Source organism: Ceratotherium simum, chromosome 7 (assembly GCF_057802395.1).
Source record: "Ceratotherium simum simum isolate JZ-2026a chromosome 7, ASM5780239v1, whole genome shotgun sequence".
NCBI lineage: Eukaryota > Metazoa > Chordata > Mammalia > Perissodactyla > Rhinocerotidae > Ceratotherium > Ceratotherium simum.
In genome coordinates this window covers 53,931,804-53,949,887 of record NC_141906.1, presented here as the reverse complement: position 1 = coordinate 53,949,887, position 18,084 = coordinate 53,931,804, and the positions used below count along the sequence as shown (strand labels likewise).

The window sequence follows — 18,084 nt, the reverse complement described above, 5'->3', positions numbered from 1 at the left end:
CTAATCATTATACTATACCCTTATACCCTTATGAAAAATTACCAGCAAACCAAGAGGGCCATTTTCTCAATAAATTCAGACGTTCAAATATAGCTGACACTTAAAGAAGCCCTTTAAGATCAGAGACTTCCATCGGGAACTAGATTGCTAATATAATTATATTTCTTTCCCAAAAAAGAAGTTACTTAAATAAACAACTTAAACTCACCATAACTCTTGTCTTTCCTTTTTCCTAGCCAGGATAAAGTGGGACCCCTCTGATCCTCAAATTATATCTGAAGGTCTTTATGCAATTGCTGTAGTTTTAAGTTTCTCTAGAATAGCTTATATTTTACCAGCAAATGAAAGCTTTGGACCTCTGCAGATATCACTGGGAAGAACAGTGAAAGACATCTTCAAGTTCATGGTCATATTCATCATGGTGTTTGTGGCCTTTATGATCGGAATGTTCAACCTCTACTCCTACTACATTGGTGCAAAACAAAATGAAGCCTTCACCACGTACGTGCTCTCAGATGTTTTGATCACAGTGATTGCAGATTAAATAAATGTTAGCTTAACAATATTCATATATGTCCATGGGATAAATCATGTTTGGGTAAAAACTTCATCTCCATTTCCTCTTTAGCAAAATGAGAGGATTTTAAAATGAGTAGGAAGTACTCAAAATTGGAGGCACCTTCCTAATATTAAGCAATAATAGCTAACATTTTTAGAGACAGATATTGCAGTAAATACCTCACATGCATCATTTTATTATCTCTATTTCACAAAAAGAGGAAGCTGAAGTTCAGAAAAGTTAAGTAACTTGCTGAATGCTGCCTAGCTGCTAGTGTGTGGAAAAGCCAGGACATAACCACTTGTCCTTTGACTTCAGCATCTGTGCCCTTCTGCTTCCTAGAGACTTCTGGGGCACGGGCTGTGAGAACAGCTGCTTTTCTAATTCAAGTCATTGTATCTTATCATTGAGAAGATGCGAGTTATCAATAGTGACAGGAGTTTTGACTTATGTTCATCATGGATACGTGTTTTTTTATAAAGTATGTTTGGAATAGATTACTCAAATATTAGGTCTTCAGTGTTACAATGAGAAGCATCGACTGAAGCATAACCTATTGTTATACATATTCCTGTAAAGTTCAGTTTATCAGAGAAATGAAACCACCTGGGTTAAGCAGAAGGGCTTAGCTTTGGTCAATAATTATGCCTAAAGCATTGAAATTCCTACCTAAGACATGTCAGTGATTTTGGTAACATTGGCTATGTTTATATTGTCATGTTTTCCTTAAGACACATACTATTATTATCTATTTATTGGATATGAGTGGAAGTGTAAATGAGCAGGAGACCCAAAAGGACTCTAACATATTATTTTTACTAAGTAATACGTTTAAAACTTTCATTGCCAAAGTTATGGGTTATTTAAATGTTAACATCTGCGGTTATGTAGTTATGTTAATAGCACTTACTGAGTGCTTATTATGTCCCAGATATTGAGCTTTCTGCTTCATATGTACAATATTACCTCATCCTTGAAACAATCCTGGAAAGAAGTATTTATTGTAGCCATTTCCAGAAGAGAAAACTGAGGTTCAGGGAAGTAAAGAATTTTCTCATGAATATCTAATAATTTGCAAGGACACTAAATCAACTCACTTTTATGATGGTACCAGTGTCATTTATTTATACACTTTATTATTTCCTTTCTCTCTTTATTTTTCCCCAGGGTGGAGGAGAGTTTTAAGACACTGTTCTGGGCTATATTTGGACTGTCCGAAGTGAAGTCAGTGGTCATCAACTATAATCACAAATTCATTGAAAACATCGGTTATGTTCTTTATGGAGTCTATAATGTTACAATGGTCATTGTTTTGCTAAATATGTTAATTGCAATGATCAACAGTTCATTCCAGGAAATCGAGGTACAATCTCTATACGTTTATATACTCTGTACCTACATGTTTTAACTATTCCAGGGATCAACTCAGCAGTGGTGGTGAAAATATAGACTACTTTCCCTCTGTTCTTTCCCTGTTTTGTATACTTGTTTGACTAGAAATCTAGAAAATTTTAATGTTTTGCTTCCAAATGCAACATCAGTGGGTGTGGTGGGATAGTAAGGCATAAGGAAGAGAAATGTCTGATTCGTGATTGTTTTTTTAAAAAAAAAAAACACTTCAGAAATACTATTATCAGCATGAATTTATATTTTATTCAAAAAAATTATTGCTTAGGAATACCACTATTCTCCAAATCTTTTCTGAGTGATGTTCAAAAGTGACACTTTCTGAAATTTAGAGTGATGGTGTAATTTTTATTCCAGAAATCTTGGTCTGTGTCCCGAATTAATCAAATTAGTGATCTAGTGCAGAATAAAAGAGTGAATAATTTTTCATAGTGTTTTTCAGAATGTAGGAAAATACACTTGTATCTTTCAGTGTATTTATAAACATACGGAAGTTTTGAGATCTATAGTTCTATAAGCCTTATAAAATTTTAGACAGATTTAGGAAAGGGTGTGTGAATAGAACCTTAATATTTTGAAAAAATATTGGAGTGGTCTTTGGGGTCTGAGAGTGTTTGCAGACATCATTACCTCCACCTAGCCACACCATCTTAGAAGCATCGCAGTAATTCTGTTTATGCACTTGCTTGCTGAAGTGTCACGTGTGTTTGCATAGGATGATGCTGATGTGGAATGGAAATTTGCAAGGGCCAAGCTTTGGTTTTCCTACTTTGAGGAGGGAAGAACTCTTCCTGTTCCCTTCAACCTGGTGCCAAGTCCAAAGTCCCTGTTTTATCTCTTACTGAGGCTTAAAAAGTGGATTTCTGAGCTGTTCCAGAGTCATAAAAAAGGTTTCCAGGAAGATGCAGAGATGAACAAGGTAATTTGACTTAATATTTATAATTATATTTTTAGATGCTGCAACCATTATAATCACTGTACCACATCCCTTTAAAAAGAAGCAGTCCGTGACAACATGTCCATCCATTCTCAAATGCAGTCATTTAGCTGAACACCGTACTTTGGCTTGTGTCTGTCTAGCAGGAGCACATTGGACGTCTCCTACTTAAAAGAATATAAGAAAAATTCATGAAGTGTAACTAAAATAATGTATCACATTATCTGAAGTGGGTACTGAAAGGAAGAGCTATTCTGAATGGCCTCATTTTCACTGTTGTGGCTACCCGTCCCTCACCTTCAATTTACACAGCTAGGTAAAGCATCAGTAGCTGATTATGACTTGGGGGAATTTAAAAGACTTTTAAGTAACTTTTACATTAAAAAGTTCAGAAATCAATTGCTCACATGCAATATGGGAGACTAGGTTTGGCATTGAGTAGTTCAAGAAGGAAAGATCTAAGGGTAGTAATTGGAAACAACAATCTCATGAGGCAATGCAATCTCAAGAAACCATAAAAGAGGTATAGTGCTTAGATGAGGTAGTAGGATGATCACAGTATGTTCAGAAAAGTTTAGAGTGTATGTGGAATGTTGTATATAACTGTGTGTGTGTGTGGGGGGGGGGTTACTCTATGCAAGGAACTCTGCTGGGTGGAGAATTCTACATCCAAGAGGGTCATTGAGAGACTAGATGCATTCAGAGGGGAGGGCCAGGAAGGGGACAGTGTGGATACAGTGTCGTATGATAAGGAATTGAAGAAGCTAGCTGTTTCATTTGAAGAGGAAGATCAAAGGGGAATAAGATGAATATCTTTAGAATTCCCACTTTTGGCTAGGGAGCACACTTGTTTTTTGTCTCTTCAAAAAAAGGAAGAGAGGCAATGGGTAAAACTTGCAAATAGTTCAATTTTAGTTCTATGTAAAAACAAATTTGTAACAAAATCTGCCCAAGAAAGTGGTGGGCTGTCTTATGAAGTAGTGAGCTCCCCATCATTACAAGTAATCAATAAACGCTGGATGACCAACATTAGAAATTTATAGAAGATCTTCCTACGCTGGGTGGGCAGTTGAACCAAATGATTGTAAAGCTTCCTTGCAGTTATAAGATTCTATTATTGAATAAAAGGGAAATATTCTAGTTCCGGCTGTGTTTGCCACTTATGACTTGGGGTTCTCAAATAAGTAATAAACTCTCTCAGCTCTAATTTCCTCAACTGTAATATGGGAATAAAAAGTATATCTAGGGCCGGCCCTGTGGCTCAGCGGTTAAGTGCGCGTGCTCCGCTGCTGGCGGCCTGGGTTCGGATCCCGGGCGTACACGGACACACCACTTCTCCGGCCATGCTGAGGCCGCGTCCCACATACAGCAACTAGAAGGATGTGCAGCTATGGCATACAACAATCTGCTGGGGCTTTGGGGGGAAAAATAAATAAATAAATAAAATCTTTAAAAAAAAAAAAAAAAGTATATCTATACCATGAAGATCAGATCAAATAAATAGGTAAATGTACTTTGAGAATTCTAAAGTCCTCTATAAATGTAGTTATTATGATTATTTTGTGTAGGAGTTTTATAAAAATATACCATCTACAACATTCTTCCAGATGTATAACTTATAGAACTCAGTGGGTTGAGTAGCAAAAATTTTCCTCACTTTACTAATGTTAAGAGCGTCATTTACAGGTCTAATTAGAAGTGCAACCTGAGGCAATTCAGTGTGCAAAGGAAATGTCTAAGTGCCTACCAATGGGAAGAACCCAATAAGAGTATGTTTCTCTTATTGAAACTTGCTGGAGAATTAGACCAGATGGCCTTTAAAATGTAGAATAAAGAAAGAGTGAAATTGTTTTTATAATTCCAAATGTACAATTAGCAATGGTACTCATTTTACTCTCTATCTTTAAAAGAGAAATGAAGAAAAGAAATTTGGAATTTTGGGAAGTCATGAAAATCTTTCAAAATTATCACTTGACAAAAAACAGGTAAGATCATATTTGAAAATAAGAAATCATGCATATTATCAGGCTTATCTTTTCAGAGAAGAGGACAGATGTTCAGAAGCAATTTCAAGAAACAGGTAATAGACACATTAAAGAATTTAACTATCTTAACAATGCTCAAAGAATCTGTTATTGAGAGGTGGAAATAAGCCTGTATCCAATTAACAGCAAAAAGAATTACATGTATATTTAAGACAGATATTAAACATGTTTTTGAGTGCTTATGGGTGATGGAATATATGAATAGTCATGTAAAGAAGGAAAAATTAAAATAATAGAGGAATTCATCAGGGATCTGTTAGAGATGATTAACTTAACTCAGCAGCTCAGGTGGAGAGTATACACACCTAGCAGAGCCTCCTTATTTGTAATCAAGAAGCTGTCAAAAAAAGGCACCTTGAGAATTCAATAGCTATTGTAGTCAGCACGGTTCATAATGAGCACTGTGCTCTGGAGATGCATCAGCTCCCTTATTTGGAGTGGCAAAATCCCCAATGATGAGGTGCAGCTTGCACATAGTAGGGGTGCAATAAATGCTTGTTGCTAAGGGAAATTATAAATAAATTAATTAGGAGAAGGGCAGTGTATCAGGTAAGACTTGCTTTCAGTTGCACATAATAAAAAAACTAGTCACGGTGTTTTAAACAAGACAGTTGTTTTTCCCCTCTTATTAATCTCTCCAGAGTTAGGCAGTAGAGGACTGTTGTCAGGGGTGAGTCTCTGTGATTCACCTGGATTTTTTTGTCATAGTCAGATGCAAGATGACAGCTGCATCTCCAGCCATCACACCCACTTTTCAGGTATGAAGAAGGAAGGAGAGTGAAGGAAAAGTGGGCATGTTAGCTGAATCTGCCACCACTCTCAGAAGTCCGCCCAACAATTTCTGTTATTAGATCTCATTAGGAAGCACTATGCTACAGGGCCACCCCATGGGACACAAATGACAAGGAAGGATGCTATTTTGTTTTGTTTTTAAGCTAAGTATGTTCCTCCCCCAACAAAATAGGAATACTCTTAACTATTGATAGTGTTGATATAGTAAGAGCATTGAACTAAGTACTCAGAAGATTGGGATCTCATCTCATCACTGCCCCTTTAGCAATTCATTGAACTTCTTTGAACCTCAATTTCCTCCTCTGTAAAATACGGACGATCAAGTTGTACAGTCCTTACACAGATTGTTGGGAGGATTAAATTGATGCTTTGTAAATTACAAACACTATACAAATGTAAAGTACTTGTTTATAGAAGTGGCTTTTTTTGTTATCGGTTATTAATAACTCAATAAAAATTCTGGACAAGTAGGTCAGTGTAAGTTGAATTTTATAGTTTTCCAGTAAGAAACTACTTGTGCTGAAACTATGATGAATGCATGATAACAATAAATATTGGACAAATATGAGAAAAATTCAAGGAGAATCAAAATTCCTTTTTTTCTTTATGACAGAAACCATAGTATCTCTCAAATCAAATAATTTAATTTTCTTTGTAGTTTTTCCAAAAATGTAGAGAATTAATATTTGTTTTAATCATCTGAAAAATACATTTTATATCATTTAAACAAGGCTTGGATTACCTTACACTTTTTCAATAGCACATATTTTAATCCTAGATTAAACAAACTAAGAGCAATACTAAGCCTGTAGTTATCTGACTCTAGTTGTGGATCAATAAAATGTTGATTCCAATGTCAGTTTAACCGTCTAGAGACCTTTCTGTGTAATTGTTTATTATGGCAGCCTTCTCGTATCTGCTTTCAAGAGACAGCCTGCTTCAAGGAGTATGGTCAGCTGACAGCTTTCAGCCACAGCACCGTTGGGATCCCCCTCAGCTTTCCTGCCATGGCGATGCTCTTAGGTTATGGGCATTTCTTGCCAGCGCAGGACCCCTCTCTGGGCAGTCTTTGCGCTGGAGCTCCCCATTGGGCTGGCTGACTTTCTCACACAATCATCTTAACTTTCCCTCTTTGACAAGTGAGCCGAGCCTCACAGTCTGGAAGCTTTTTCTGCCTTCTCTTGATTCCACTCATTGTTATCCTTCATAGGCATTATTCTGAATACATCTCATCCTTCTAACTTTGTCTTGGCATTTGATTCCTAGAGGACCAAATCAACAGAGTGTCTATTTTCCTTGCCATGTAAGCTTGTGATGATCAAAAATTGAGGCACATTTCACACAGCTTGCTTTCGCTTAATGTATTTTTGTTTTGTTGTGATTTTTTTTCTTTTTTTTTTACTGCAGTAACATTGGTTTATATTGCTTAATGTATTAACTATATTCCTGAGAAAATGCTTTTTAAAGCAACTATTTATATTTCCAATCATTTTTGCCTATTATTACTGAGATAGACTCCTCCTGGGACACGTTTGGCCCTGATATGGAGGAAAAAACTCTCATGGTTCGTTATTCCTTACTCAATTCACATGGCTTTTGCTCATTCTTTTTCATAAAGTCTATGTCTAAAACAACACAGTTAAATTTCTATTTCATTTGAGTCTTCCCTCTGACTCCTTGAAGGTTAAAGTGGTTGGGTCGCACACACCTTCCTTCCCATCTGCTCCAGGTATTCCATACAAATTGGTAGGATAAGCCATATAAAAGTACTTTTTGAAACAAAGTAAGCAGACCTATTTATTATCTGCGATCATATCCTTCAGCTCTGAAGGTCACTGACTTTGATGGTTGCTAGCCATAGCTTTTCAGATTTACAGTCTGAAAGGATAACATAAATTGAGTCAATGTGCCATACTGTATTACATGTGTAAATCTGAAAATGCCAAATAACTTCTTGAATAACTGCTCTATTTCAGCTCCAGAACAGATCACTTTTAAGTTGTCAGTTTTAGAGCAGGTTTTTGCACCCTATATAGTAAGCCAGTAACAGACATGTTATTTCATTATTTTTGGTCTGTTCTGCACTGAATTGAGTGAGACATGGAGATTTTTTTTAACCAATTACATATCCAGGAACTATATCCTTTAGCTTTTAATTAGGTCAGAGACTATCTTTTTAATCATCTGATGAAACAATTACATAAAGTAGTGATTCCAATTCGTCACTGTCCCCAGGGCCACTTCTCCAGGTGATTTTGTACAAATTCTCAATCCTCTTCTCCAGCTCTGTTGAGTTAAAATCTCTGGCAATGGATCCTGGAAATGTATATTTTAATAAGAGTTTAGGGTAGTCTAATGCTCATCTGGGTGTGGGAATCACTGAATACTCCATTCCCTGAATGACTTAGTCATGAGCTTGGACACATCAGTAAAAAGCAATATTTGGCAAAGTATCTCCAGAATAAATAGACTAGATTAAAACTAGCCATCAAATAAGCCTAAAGCCACATAGTAGATCTTTATCCTTCTGTACAGTAATAACAGTTGTTGACACTTGTAGAACGCCTGCTGTATGTCCAACTATGTATTCTACATATCTTATCTCTTTAATCCTCACATGAGCTCTAGAAGGTAGGTAATTTTATTTTCCCTATTTTATACATGAGTAACCTGAGGATAGTAGAGGTGAAATGACTTACTCTAAGTCCCATTTCAGAGTGACAGAGCCAGAATTCAAATCCACATCTACTTGATTTCAAAGCATGAAGTTTACAAGCACTGTACCACATGGCTTCATTTGATATCTGCATTTCCTGCAGAATGAATATATTGCCTATACCTTCTCAGTTCATTGCTTTGTTCCTTGCCTCAGGCCGTTTAATGCTTGGAAGGAATGGAGACTCCCAGAACTGTTGCTATGTCCAACAATATAAATAACATAATAAATTCCCAAGACTGAAGCTTATTTGTTCCTCTTAATGAATAACAAACAAGTTGTTTAGTGTTCCTCACTCTAACCCTACAATGAAGCTATAATGGGGTAAGAAATCCTAATAAACTAATTACTAGGAAATGAAAAAGAGAAAACATGAAGAATGCAGGAAATGTGGGAGCAGGTTAAAAAAAAAAACGTTAGGCAATGGTTCCTTCAGAACAGAGAGTGTATATTAGCGTATTAGTCAGGAGCAAAGCTGATACCCAGTCCTTCCTGCCTCCATTCAACCAGCTCCCCCTTCCCATTCCCATCACAATATACGTATCATTACGATCTATAAATACCCAAATCCCTAAGATTTAAATACTATTCATATTGCAAATTGAATTCCCTTGAATTTCCAGTCTATTTTAGTAGCTGTACATGGGAACAATTATATATTAGAATTTTCTGCCACCAAGTGGTAATAATGCTTCTTTGCACCATTGGGTAAGTTTAATAGTCCTTATGTACTACTATACATTATGTACTATTTCTTGTATTTAATTTTTAACATGTATTTATTGAATACCTACTATGTATTAAGAACTGATTAGAAATTTTCTGAAAAAAATATTATATTTGCATCTAAACTCGTATTTCAGATTTAGAGCAGAACTAGTCACATAAAAATAATCCAAATGAATTTACAACTGTTTAGTCATATATCATTTAACTATACCAGTGGTTCTCAACTAGGGGTGATTTTGCCCAACCTCTCCAGCATCCCCAGGGTGCATGTGTAATACTTGGAGATATTTTTGGTTGTCACACAAGAGAGGGGAGCTCTTATTGGCCTCTAGTAGGTAGAGGCCATGGATGCTGCTAAACATTCTACAATGCACAAAAATCTCCCCACAGTAAAGAATTATCTAGCCCAAAGTGTCAAAAATGTTGTGACTGAGAGACCCTGCACTCTATCCACTGAGTGCACGCAGGGGAGAGCTGCATGTTGTGCTGAAACTGTATGAACACTCGGTAGCTGTGTTCATTGACACTTCAAGATCTACTCTGAAAAATCCACAATCATACCCATTCTCAAATGAACATAATACCATTCTCTGGCTTTCCTGAAACTGTTACCTCTTCTGTGCCATTCACTGTGTTACTTTGTAAGGCATCTGCCTCATGGCTTCAAACCAATTCCCCATGTTTCAGATGTATCTTTACCATGCAGTTGAGCTGCAACCAACTGGTTTATGAACCTATATTGTACATGTTTTTTATAGCAAGGTGTCCAGAAACCAAATGCAGTCCATTAGTGACCAGAAGCTCTTCTTACTTTACTCATTTCACCAACCAACAATTTTTGAGCACTTGTCATATCATATGCCAGGCAATGTTGGCACCAGGGACACTGAGATGAACTAAGCAGAGTCCCTCCTTCTCTAGAGCCTAGAGAATGTAGACAATAAACATGTAACCAAGCTAGTGAATAAAATAGTTGTCAATCGTGAAGCACATTCTGAAGGAAAGAGAAGGCCTAACTTGCTCAAGATCTATTTTTCGCAGGGTAGGGAGGGAAAGCTTCTCTGAGGAGCTTATGTTTTAAGCTAAAATCCAAAGGATCAGACAGAGCAAGTCAGCCAGGTAATGTGCCAGGAAAAGAGGATTTCAGGAAGTGGGAACAGCAAACACAAAGGCCTTAAATTAGAAAAGAGTGAATGAAAGAAGGCCTGTGTGACATTAAGTTTCAATAAGAAAAGGATTATTTCCATAGGCATGATGTGCTAAGGAGCTACCTTAATTGGGGATGACTGGCATATTGAGTATTAAGGGCCACTCATTTGCTTTCAAAAAAATCCCAAAGAAGCATAAATTTCCACTTTCCTATTTCCATAAACACCATAGAATGTACTAGTCACCTCTAATGAAAGAAGGAGACGTCAGATTGATGATTTGCAACCATGATGTTGTAAGTTCATGAATAGATAGTTAATAAATCAAAGGCGTGATGCACAAAGATTCCCTTTGTCTGGATCCTTTCCCTTTGATTATGAACCTGTCCTCACCCTCCGTGCTTTATCATAAAAACCGGGGGATGCAAGTGAGCTTGAACCTGGTCATCACATTTGATGATGTTCTTTAGGCATAAATCATAGTTTGAAAGCCAGGAATAATTATATCATTATAAAAATAAATGAATAATTATATTTAAAAATAAATATTAAAATTAAATTAAAAATACGTTGAAGTTTGCATTCGTTTCACGAATTCATAAATTAGTAGAACTTGAAGGACTATAGAGGTCAACTAGACCACTCCCTTCATTGTCAGAAGAGATTATAGAAAGTTTCAGCCTCTTACCTCACATTCCACAGCTAACTTGTGGCAGAGCCAGACTTTAGTCTGCAGGTTTCCATCAAGTGCTCCCCTTGAGAACCCAAGCTGCCTCTCTTTGGTTAATTCGGTCGATTGTATACTTTTGTCTTAATGGTTTTTAAAGTCAACATAAAGTAAAACAATATGGATATTTTGCTGACATTTTTAGAGAGGGTAAAAGAAAAAGGGAAATAGTTACATGAAAAAGGATGCTATCTAAACAATATTTTCAAAATTGTACATTGTTTTTTATGGATCTTATCAGCCTTTCCATATTTTTCCTATTATTATGACCCAGCTAGACCATAATTGTTTGTGTTCATTGAATATAGCACAGCACCTTACATATAGAAGATACTCAATACATATTTGTTCAATGGGTGAATGTGTCCCTAGCTGTTATAATTCAGCATGTGGCCATTTAAAGTATGAAAGCACTGAAGAATTAACTTTTGAGTTAAGAATTTTAATTGAGCTTTACTTGTAGCAAGTTAGATGTCACTGGGAAATATAACCCATGGCTGTCTTTGAAGACAGTCTTAAAGTTTCTCATCCCCTAGAAAACAGTTGTGCACCAAAAACGTACAAATTTGGAATTGCGTTGTTTCACCCAGATTCTCCTACTTATTTCTCTGTAAAACTACTTTTTCCCTTTGGAAAATGTCTTAAAGAATTTTTTAGTCATCCTCTTAACATATTAGTATGGTATATTACCACCTTTGTTGCAGATTGCTTTAGTTCTTTGTTATTTGCCTGTTCAAGCAAATATATTATTTGAAAAGTACTGCCCAAATGGGATACTATACAGATTGTAAAATTCGAATGGATTAAGTAGTGCTTTCTTGGCACTGAATTCTATCTCACAGCAAAGTCTTTTGCTGGTGTTTCTTCAGGATCCCCGTCAGACCCTACTACAGGCATGGATGTTGTAGTTAATCATGCTGGCCTGTTGATCCGTCATCAGTGGACTCTAAGATCACTACTATTCTTTTCCCAACTCGTTTGCCTCTTCCTCTAACGTAGATGTATCTGTGGGAAGGTTAAAGCATGACTCTCATGACAGCATGACTGATAGCCACGAGGTCTAAGAGACTCTCCAACAACTGCTAACAGCCGTTGAGAGAATGAGCACACCTGAAGTGCCTATGATTTGTCTTGGAAGACAGAAAATTAAGCAAATTAAGTTAAAATTGCACTATACATATAGATAAGATTATTTATATATATATGAGACTATAGTTTATATGTGTAACAAATAAATCTCATCACATTATTTAAAAGAAAAACTAAATAAGGATTTCTAATTTTTTTCACATTATAGCTTGGGCACAGTAAACAATCAAGTATAAGGAGCTCAGAAGATTTCCAGTTAAATAGTTTCAGTAATCCTCCAAGACAGTATCAGGTAAGCATGAATTTTTTAAGAAATGAGGCTAGTTTTTTGCAATGTTTAGAATCTCAAACTATGCAATTTTTTAAAATGAAAATGAACTATTATGATATTTTTCTCAGTATCAAAATAATATATTAATTCAATAAATATTTATTGAGTAACTACTATGTGCTAGGCACTTTCTAAGTGCTGGAGATACTTAAGTAAACAAAATAGATTGAGTCTCGGCATGGAGCTTTAGAGTCTACACGTTCATTTTTTAAAAGTCTATCCTTACAAAAACATAAAGAGAGTAAAATTCACCTCAAATCCCATCAATGAGAAATAAAGACTACTTACTTTTGGCGAATATTCTGCCAGATGATTATATGTATATGTCTAGTTTCACATATATTTTAATATTATATAAATGTATATGTTATATAAATGAGTCAATAATACTTATCTAATGCGTAATAGTTTTTCATTCTACAAAACATATATTCTTATTAAATTTAATGGCTATGTAGTATTCCTTTGTACATATATATAACTTATTAAAATAATCCCCTAAGGATGGACATTTACGAGTTTATTTTTTCTGCTATTACAAGTAGTACTACTATGAATATACTTATCTATGTACCCAAATATTTCCTTAGAATAAGTTCTTGAAAGTGGAATTTTACTGTCCACCATTTGATTTGGGGCTTAGGTAGTCTGTTTGGTTTAGCTGTATATCCACCCAGGACCTTCTGCACACGTGCTGAACCTCCTACTTTTCATGAATGGTACGGAGTAAGAGCAGCATCCTCGTGGCAGAAGCCCGGGTACTGGAGAAACTTTATTACATTGAAATTAGCCATTCCTAAATTACTACAAGTATAAAATCAAAACTGGCTACATATTTTGGTAAGAGGTGAAAAAACATAAACGAGTGTACATTTGCTTGGTTTTCCATTTCCACGTGCAGTTCTGCACACCTCTAATCTGCCCAACTGAAAGCCTGGGTCTTGCTCTAATACTTTTCAAATAAAACACAAGCAATGAACATCAAGGATTAAATGTTTGCTCTAAATTTATTCTTTTCTCAAGAATTAGCTTTTGAGGCATTAGCCCCAGTGATGTGAAAATTGCTGTAAAAATCTGGAGATAGTGTGCGTTCCCTGCCAGACGAATCATCTTAATCTTTGATAGCCATCACTTCTAAAGTACTTACTGAAGGGAGAAAGACTAGAAACTTATTCCAAATGAGAGATTTGTCATGAACAAAAACTGAGATAGATTTCTCCTTTCTCTGTGTAGAAAATAATGAAGAGGCTCATTAAAAGATATGTACTCAAAGCCCAGATAGATAAGGAGTGTGACGAAGTGAATGAAGGTGAGTTGAACACGGGGACAAGTCGGCCCCTGAGTGTGAGCTAGGACGTGGGGACCGATGCAGAGCTGAGGGAGAGTGGGAGAGATGGGCATGGGAAGGGTGAGCTTCAAGGGGAAGAGAAGACAGGATCTCACCGACCATCAATACTGTTAAATACTGGGGAAATAGGCTATTTCTCCACGGTTGGGGGCAGATGCCACTTGCTAGATAAGTAACTGTTGTTTTTGTGGGGGGCTTGGAATGAGGAGGAAGTGGTTGGGAAAAGTGAAGGGTTGTTGCCCCCAACCCAAGCAACATTTGCTACCAACATGTCCCTTTAACTTACTTTAAAAGGACTTTTGTTATAATTTTTCTCTATAATCTTTTCATTAACCAAAATACTTAGCTGAGAAAATAGAAAGGCTCTCCGTAAGGAAGTTATTTCCTTTGAAAGGATTCAAAATACAGATGTGTGTGGAATTAGGACAGATTTCAGTCTATCCCTGTGTCACTAGTTTCTGTGCATTACATATTTACAGTTAACTTCTTACCACTCTTGTTTTCCAAAAGGGGAACTGAAGGAAATTAAACAGGACATCTCAAGTCTCCGCTATGAACTCCTTGAAGAAAAAACTCAGAATTCAGAAGACCTAGCACAACTTATTAGAAAACTTGGGGAGAAATTATCAATGGAACCAAATCGAGAGGAAAGCAATAGATAATGCAAAGACTTCCTTAAAAATCCATATTTATTTGTCCACTTGAAGCCATATTATTTTTTGATTTATTTTTTTAAGTGCTGATTTGACCACCTTTTAAATAAGAAAAAGTTCAAAGATGACTTGGGTCACCCTATCATCCAGAACCCTAATATTTAATATTTTTGGTGATTAAATTTCATTGTTTAGCTAAAGGTTTCAGATTATGATGAAAATTACGCCCAGTTGTTTGGTGCTTGTTTTATAAACTGCTTTCTTGAGTATAACTGTTGTGCTGATGTGGTTGTCATGTAGTATCTGCCTGGGAATCATCTCAGCTGGCAGGGGCAGACATGCCATACTGTGGTATTTCTCCTGATGGTGACTTCAGGGACCTTCTTGCCTGCTCTATGGATCCCCTGATGGTGACTTCCCAGCCCTGAAATCTAGAGAAAAACAATGTATGGCCATTTACAGAATGCTGTTTAATCATGTGCCCTGCTTAGCACCCGCAGAATACAATTGGTAATGTCCCTGCAAAATGAAGTTAAATCTTTCCTAAATTTTCTGATTCATCTCTTTGAAAATGTTACACCTAACAGGGAAAAAGTGCTTCCTCCACTGAATCCTGGAAACATGGTTCAGTTGTGTGTGTGTGTGTGTGTGTACACGCACACGCACACATGCGTGTGAAATGCTTGCCCTATTTTCTTTTGCAGCCAGTATTGACACTCAGAAGCTCTTTGTTATAATTTTTTATTGTGACTGAAAAATTATTGACCAAATAAGAACCCTTTATTGGAGACGTATCAAGGCCATAAATAATTGTGGTTATTTGGTTCAATTATAGCATAATTTTGTGCCATTTTTGAAGGCATTTACAGGTAAATTCCCACATTTGGCATTGAATGTAAAGGAAAAAAAGTGTTGAGGGAACTTGCTAATACTTACCTGGAATTGTAGATATGTTCTACCATCCTCTCAAAATATATGAAACAGGAATTTGCATTCATGAGCACTCCCCAGGAGGTTGTTAGGACTTGCTGATGATGTGAGGCAAGACCTAAAACAACTAAAAAAGAGAAATGAAGGTTCATCCGTTCAACTACTCAAAGACTATCAACATTTAAATGATGTTGGACATTAACTGGAAGTGCTGCTTTAAATTCAATAAAGAGAGGCTTCAAAAGCAAATTTCTAACTTCTTTTAAAGATAAAATGGTCACAGAAAATCTGGTTAGTCCCAACTTTGATGTAATTTAAATCCAAGAACCTTTATGTAACCAGGTCAGAAAATACAGCTGAAATTTTACATTCAGTGATTTTATATTTGTGGCTATTATTGAGAAGTTATTTAGTGACACAGCAAAGGTCTGTTTTCAAATGTTTTGTGACAATATCTGAATTAAAAGTTGTAAAAATTAACCTCATACCAAATACACTATCAACAAATTAAAATAACCTAACATCCACAAAGCTTGTGTGCTGTGCCATGCAAGAGTTTGGCCTCTGTGCTAAGGAGGGCTCTAGGACAGCCAATGGGCTTGACTCCAGAAGACTCTAGAAAAGATATTCAGATTCCTCAATGTCTTTTAAGATGGGTTGACTTGACAAGATATAAGTGTTGGGAAATATCACAGGCGTGACTATGGGTTCCCCAGTAAAAGGCATTACCACCAAGTGCCACTTGTTATTGTTCAAAGTTAATATGTCCTGAAGTCAGCAGATTTTCATCAAAGTGCAGCCAAATTGGCACCTCTTCTAATTTCCTTTTCATTGGAAGACGAAAAGAGAAATAAACTATATTTTAAGAAGGGCTTTAAAAATTCCAACAAGAGCTTAATTAAAGGTATATTGTCAGAGGGTGGTCATTAAGCATGACCATCTTTAGTAAGGCTCAAGGCCACTGGCTTTGAATCCTATATTCACGTTGCAGTCAGCTTAACCTTTTAAAATAAAGTGACTAGTAAGTTGAAATGTATTTATCTAAACTGTGCTTTCTCTCTGTCGTATTTCTCCTCTCAGATTTGGTGCTTTCTGGAGGTTTGGGTGCATAAAAAGGACAGATCAGTGATGTCTGACACTGACCACACAGCTGCTCCCCAAGGGCCAAGCCCTGTCCGCTCCTCATGGCAGAACCACCAGCAATGAACATGAGGAAGTCCCTGTTTTTGTACATCAATGCTTAGTTTTACTCTGCTGTTCTCATTACTCTGAAACTGAAAAAGAACACAAATTCAGTATGATTTTACTAGGCATATAAAATGAATTACCAGCAAATAATGTCTGCTTAAAACTTTGCCAGGGATTGAAAGGAATAGCAAATGAGTGTCTGACCTCAAGGAGCTTGTACTCAAGTAAAGAAATGGGACTTAATACAACTATAAGAAGCACTTGCCGAGCACCGACTGTGTGCCAGGCACTGTGAAGAAATGCTTTCCATGAGTTATCAAATTTAATCTAACTTAATGCTTACAACAACTATATAAAATAAAGACTATTATTATCCTCATTTTAGAAATGAGAAAACTGAGGCTTCTAGAGGCTAAGTAGCTTGCACAGAGAGTGTCCAAGCCAGGAACAAAACCCAGGCCTGCCTTCCTGCAGAGGCCTCACACTTACCTGTGGGCTTGACCGACTATACTAGAGTGTGGTTGTCTCAATGTGAAACTTATATTTCAATCGCTAGGTGAGGAAAAATGGGCCATACCTGAAAGCCCTCAGTTCCATTACATACCCAGTCCAAAGACAGGTAATAGCATTAACTGATAAAGAGATTTGGCTTCAAAAGGTTTGTAGATTTAAAAAAGAATAAAAGATGAGGCTGTATATTAAGAGGTGGGGACAGTGTGAGCAAGGCCAAGAGCTGAGCACAAGTGTGGGGCACTGCAGGATGTCTTCAGAGAGAAACAATAATTCAATGGCTGTGACTGGTGAGAACAGATTGACTTTATTTGGGTAGTCAATCCCATCTATCCAGGACTGTTCCAGTATAAAAGAATCTTATCACCATGTGAATAATAAAAACAAACCAAATTTCAATTAAAATGGAGAGACTGTATGGCAGTATTTGCCAACCTGGCAGACTGACCAACGAGTCCCCTAAGAGAATCACTCTCAGGACCGATTTTCCACTTGAGGCCAAGGAAGAGATGTTTTCTCAAGTGGCACATTTAAGTATTGGCTGCATCTGATCTGATTCTCTAACAAGCAGATACAGCCTCCTTTTTCACTCTGAAACCTTCCTTCATCATGGTGAGCCAGGCGGGGTTTATGAGAGTCATGCCCGTGGTCCCCGCAGCTGTTGAATGGTGCTGGATATGAATTTCTACGCTGTAGTCAGAATCTCTGCCCTTTGATGCAGAGTGTGTAGGTTGTATCACTGGAGAAGCAGAAAAGGATATAAATTCCTGACCCAGACCCTTTGTGTTGTACTCAGGAAACTTATCTAATTAGCTTCCCAAGTGAGCAAGTTCATCAAAGGTTGTGTGGGAGTGCAGCCCAGCATCTTATCATGGATGGAAGTTGAAAAGTCAGCTAACCATCTGTTATTGTACGAAACATTGACTCGTGGTCTGTGTCTTTCCTTTTATATGTGACTAGCTGAGGTGAGAGAGA

At 36.8% G+C, this 18,084-nt stretch overlaps 1 protein-coding gene across 2 annotated transcripts in view; it reads left to right on the top strand.

Annotated features, from left to right (window-relative positions):
* TRPC6 (transient receptor potential cation channel subfamily C member 6) overlaps positions 1-16,014 on the top strand; it is a 126,731-nt gene extending 110,717 nt beyond the window's left edge. For both annotated transcript variants that reach the window (XM_004427410.3, XM_087433630.1), the window contains exons 7-13: positions 237-501; positions 1,727-1,922; positions 2,682-2,885; positions 4,814-4,888; positions 12,358-12,441; positions 13,714-13,789; positions 14,339-16,014. In XM_004427410.3, the coding sequence (XP_004427467.1) occupies positions 237-501; positions 1,727-1,922; positions 2,682-2,885; positions 4,814-4,888; positions 12,358-12,441; positions 13,714-13,789; positions 14,339-14,490 (1,052 nt within the window). In that variant the 3' untranslated portion in view covers positions 14,491-16,014. The remainder of the gene's footprint in view (positions 1-236; positions 502-1,726; positions 1,923-2,681; positions 2,886-4,813; positions 4,889-12,357; positions 12,442-13,713; positions 13,790-14,338) is intronic.
* Positions 16,015-18,084: the final 2,070 nt, after the last annotated feature.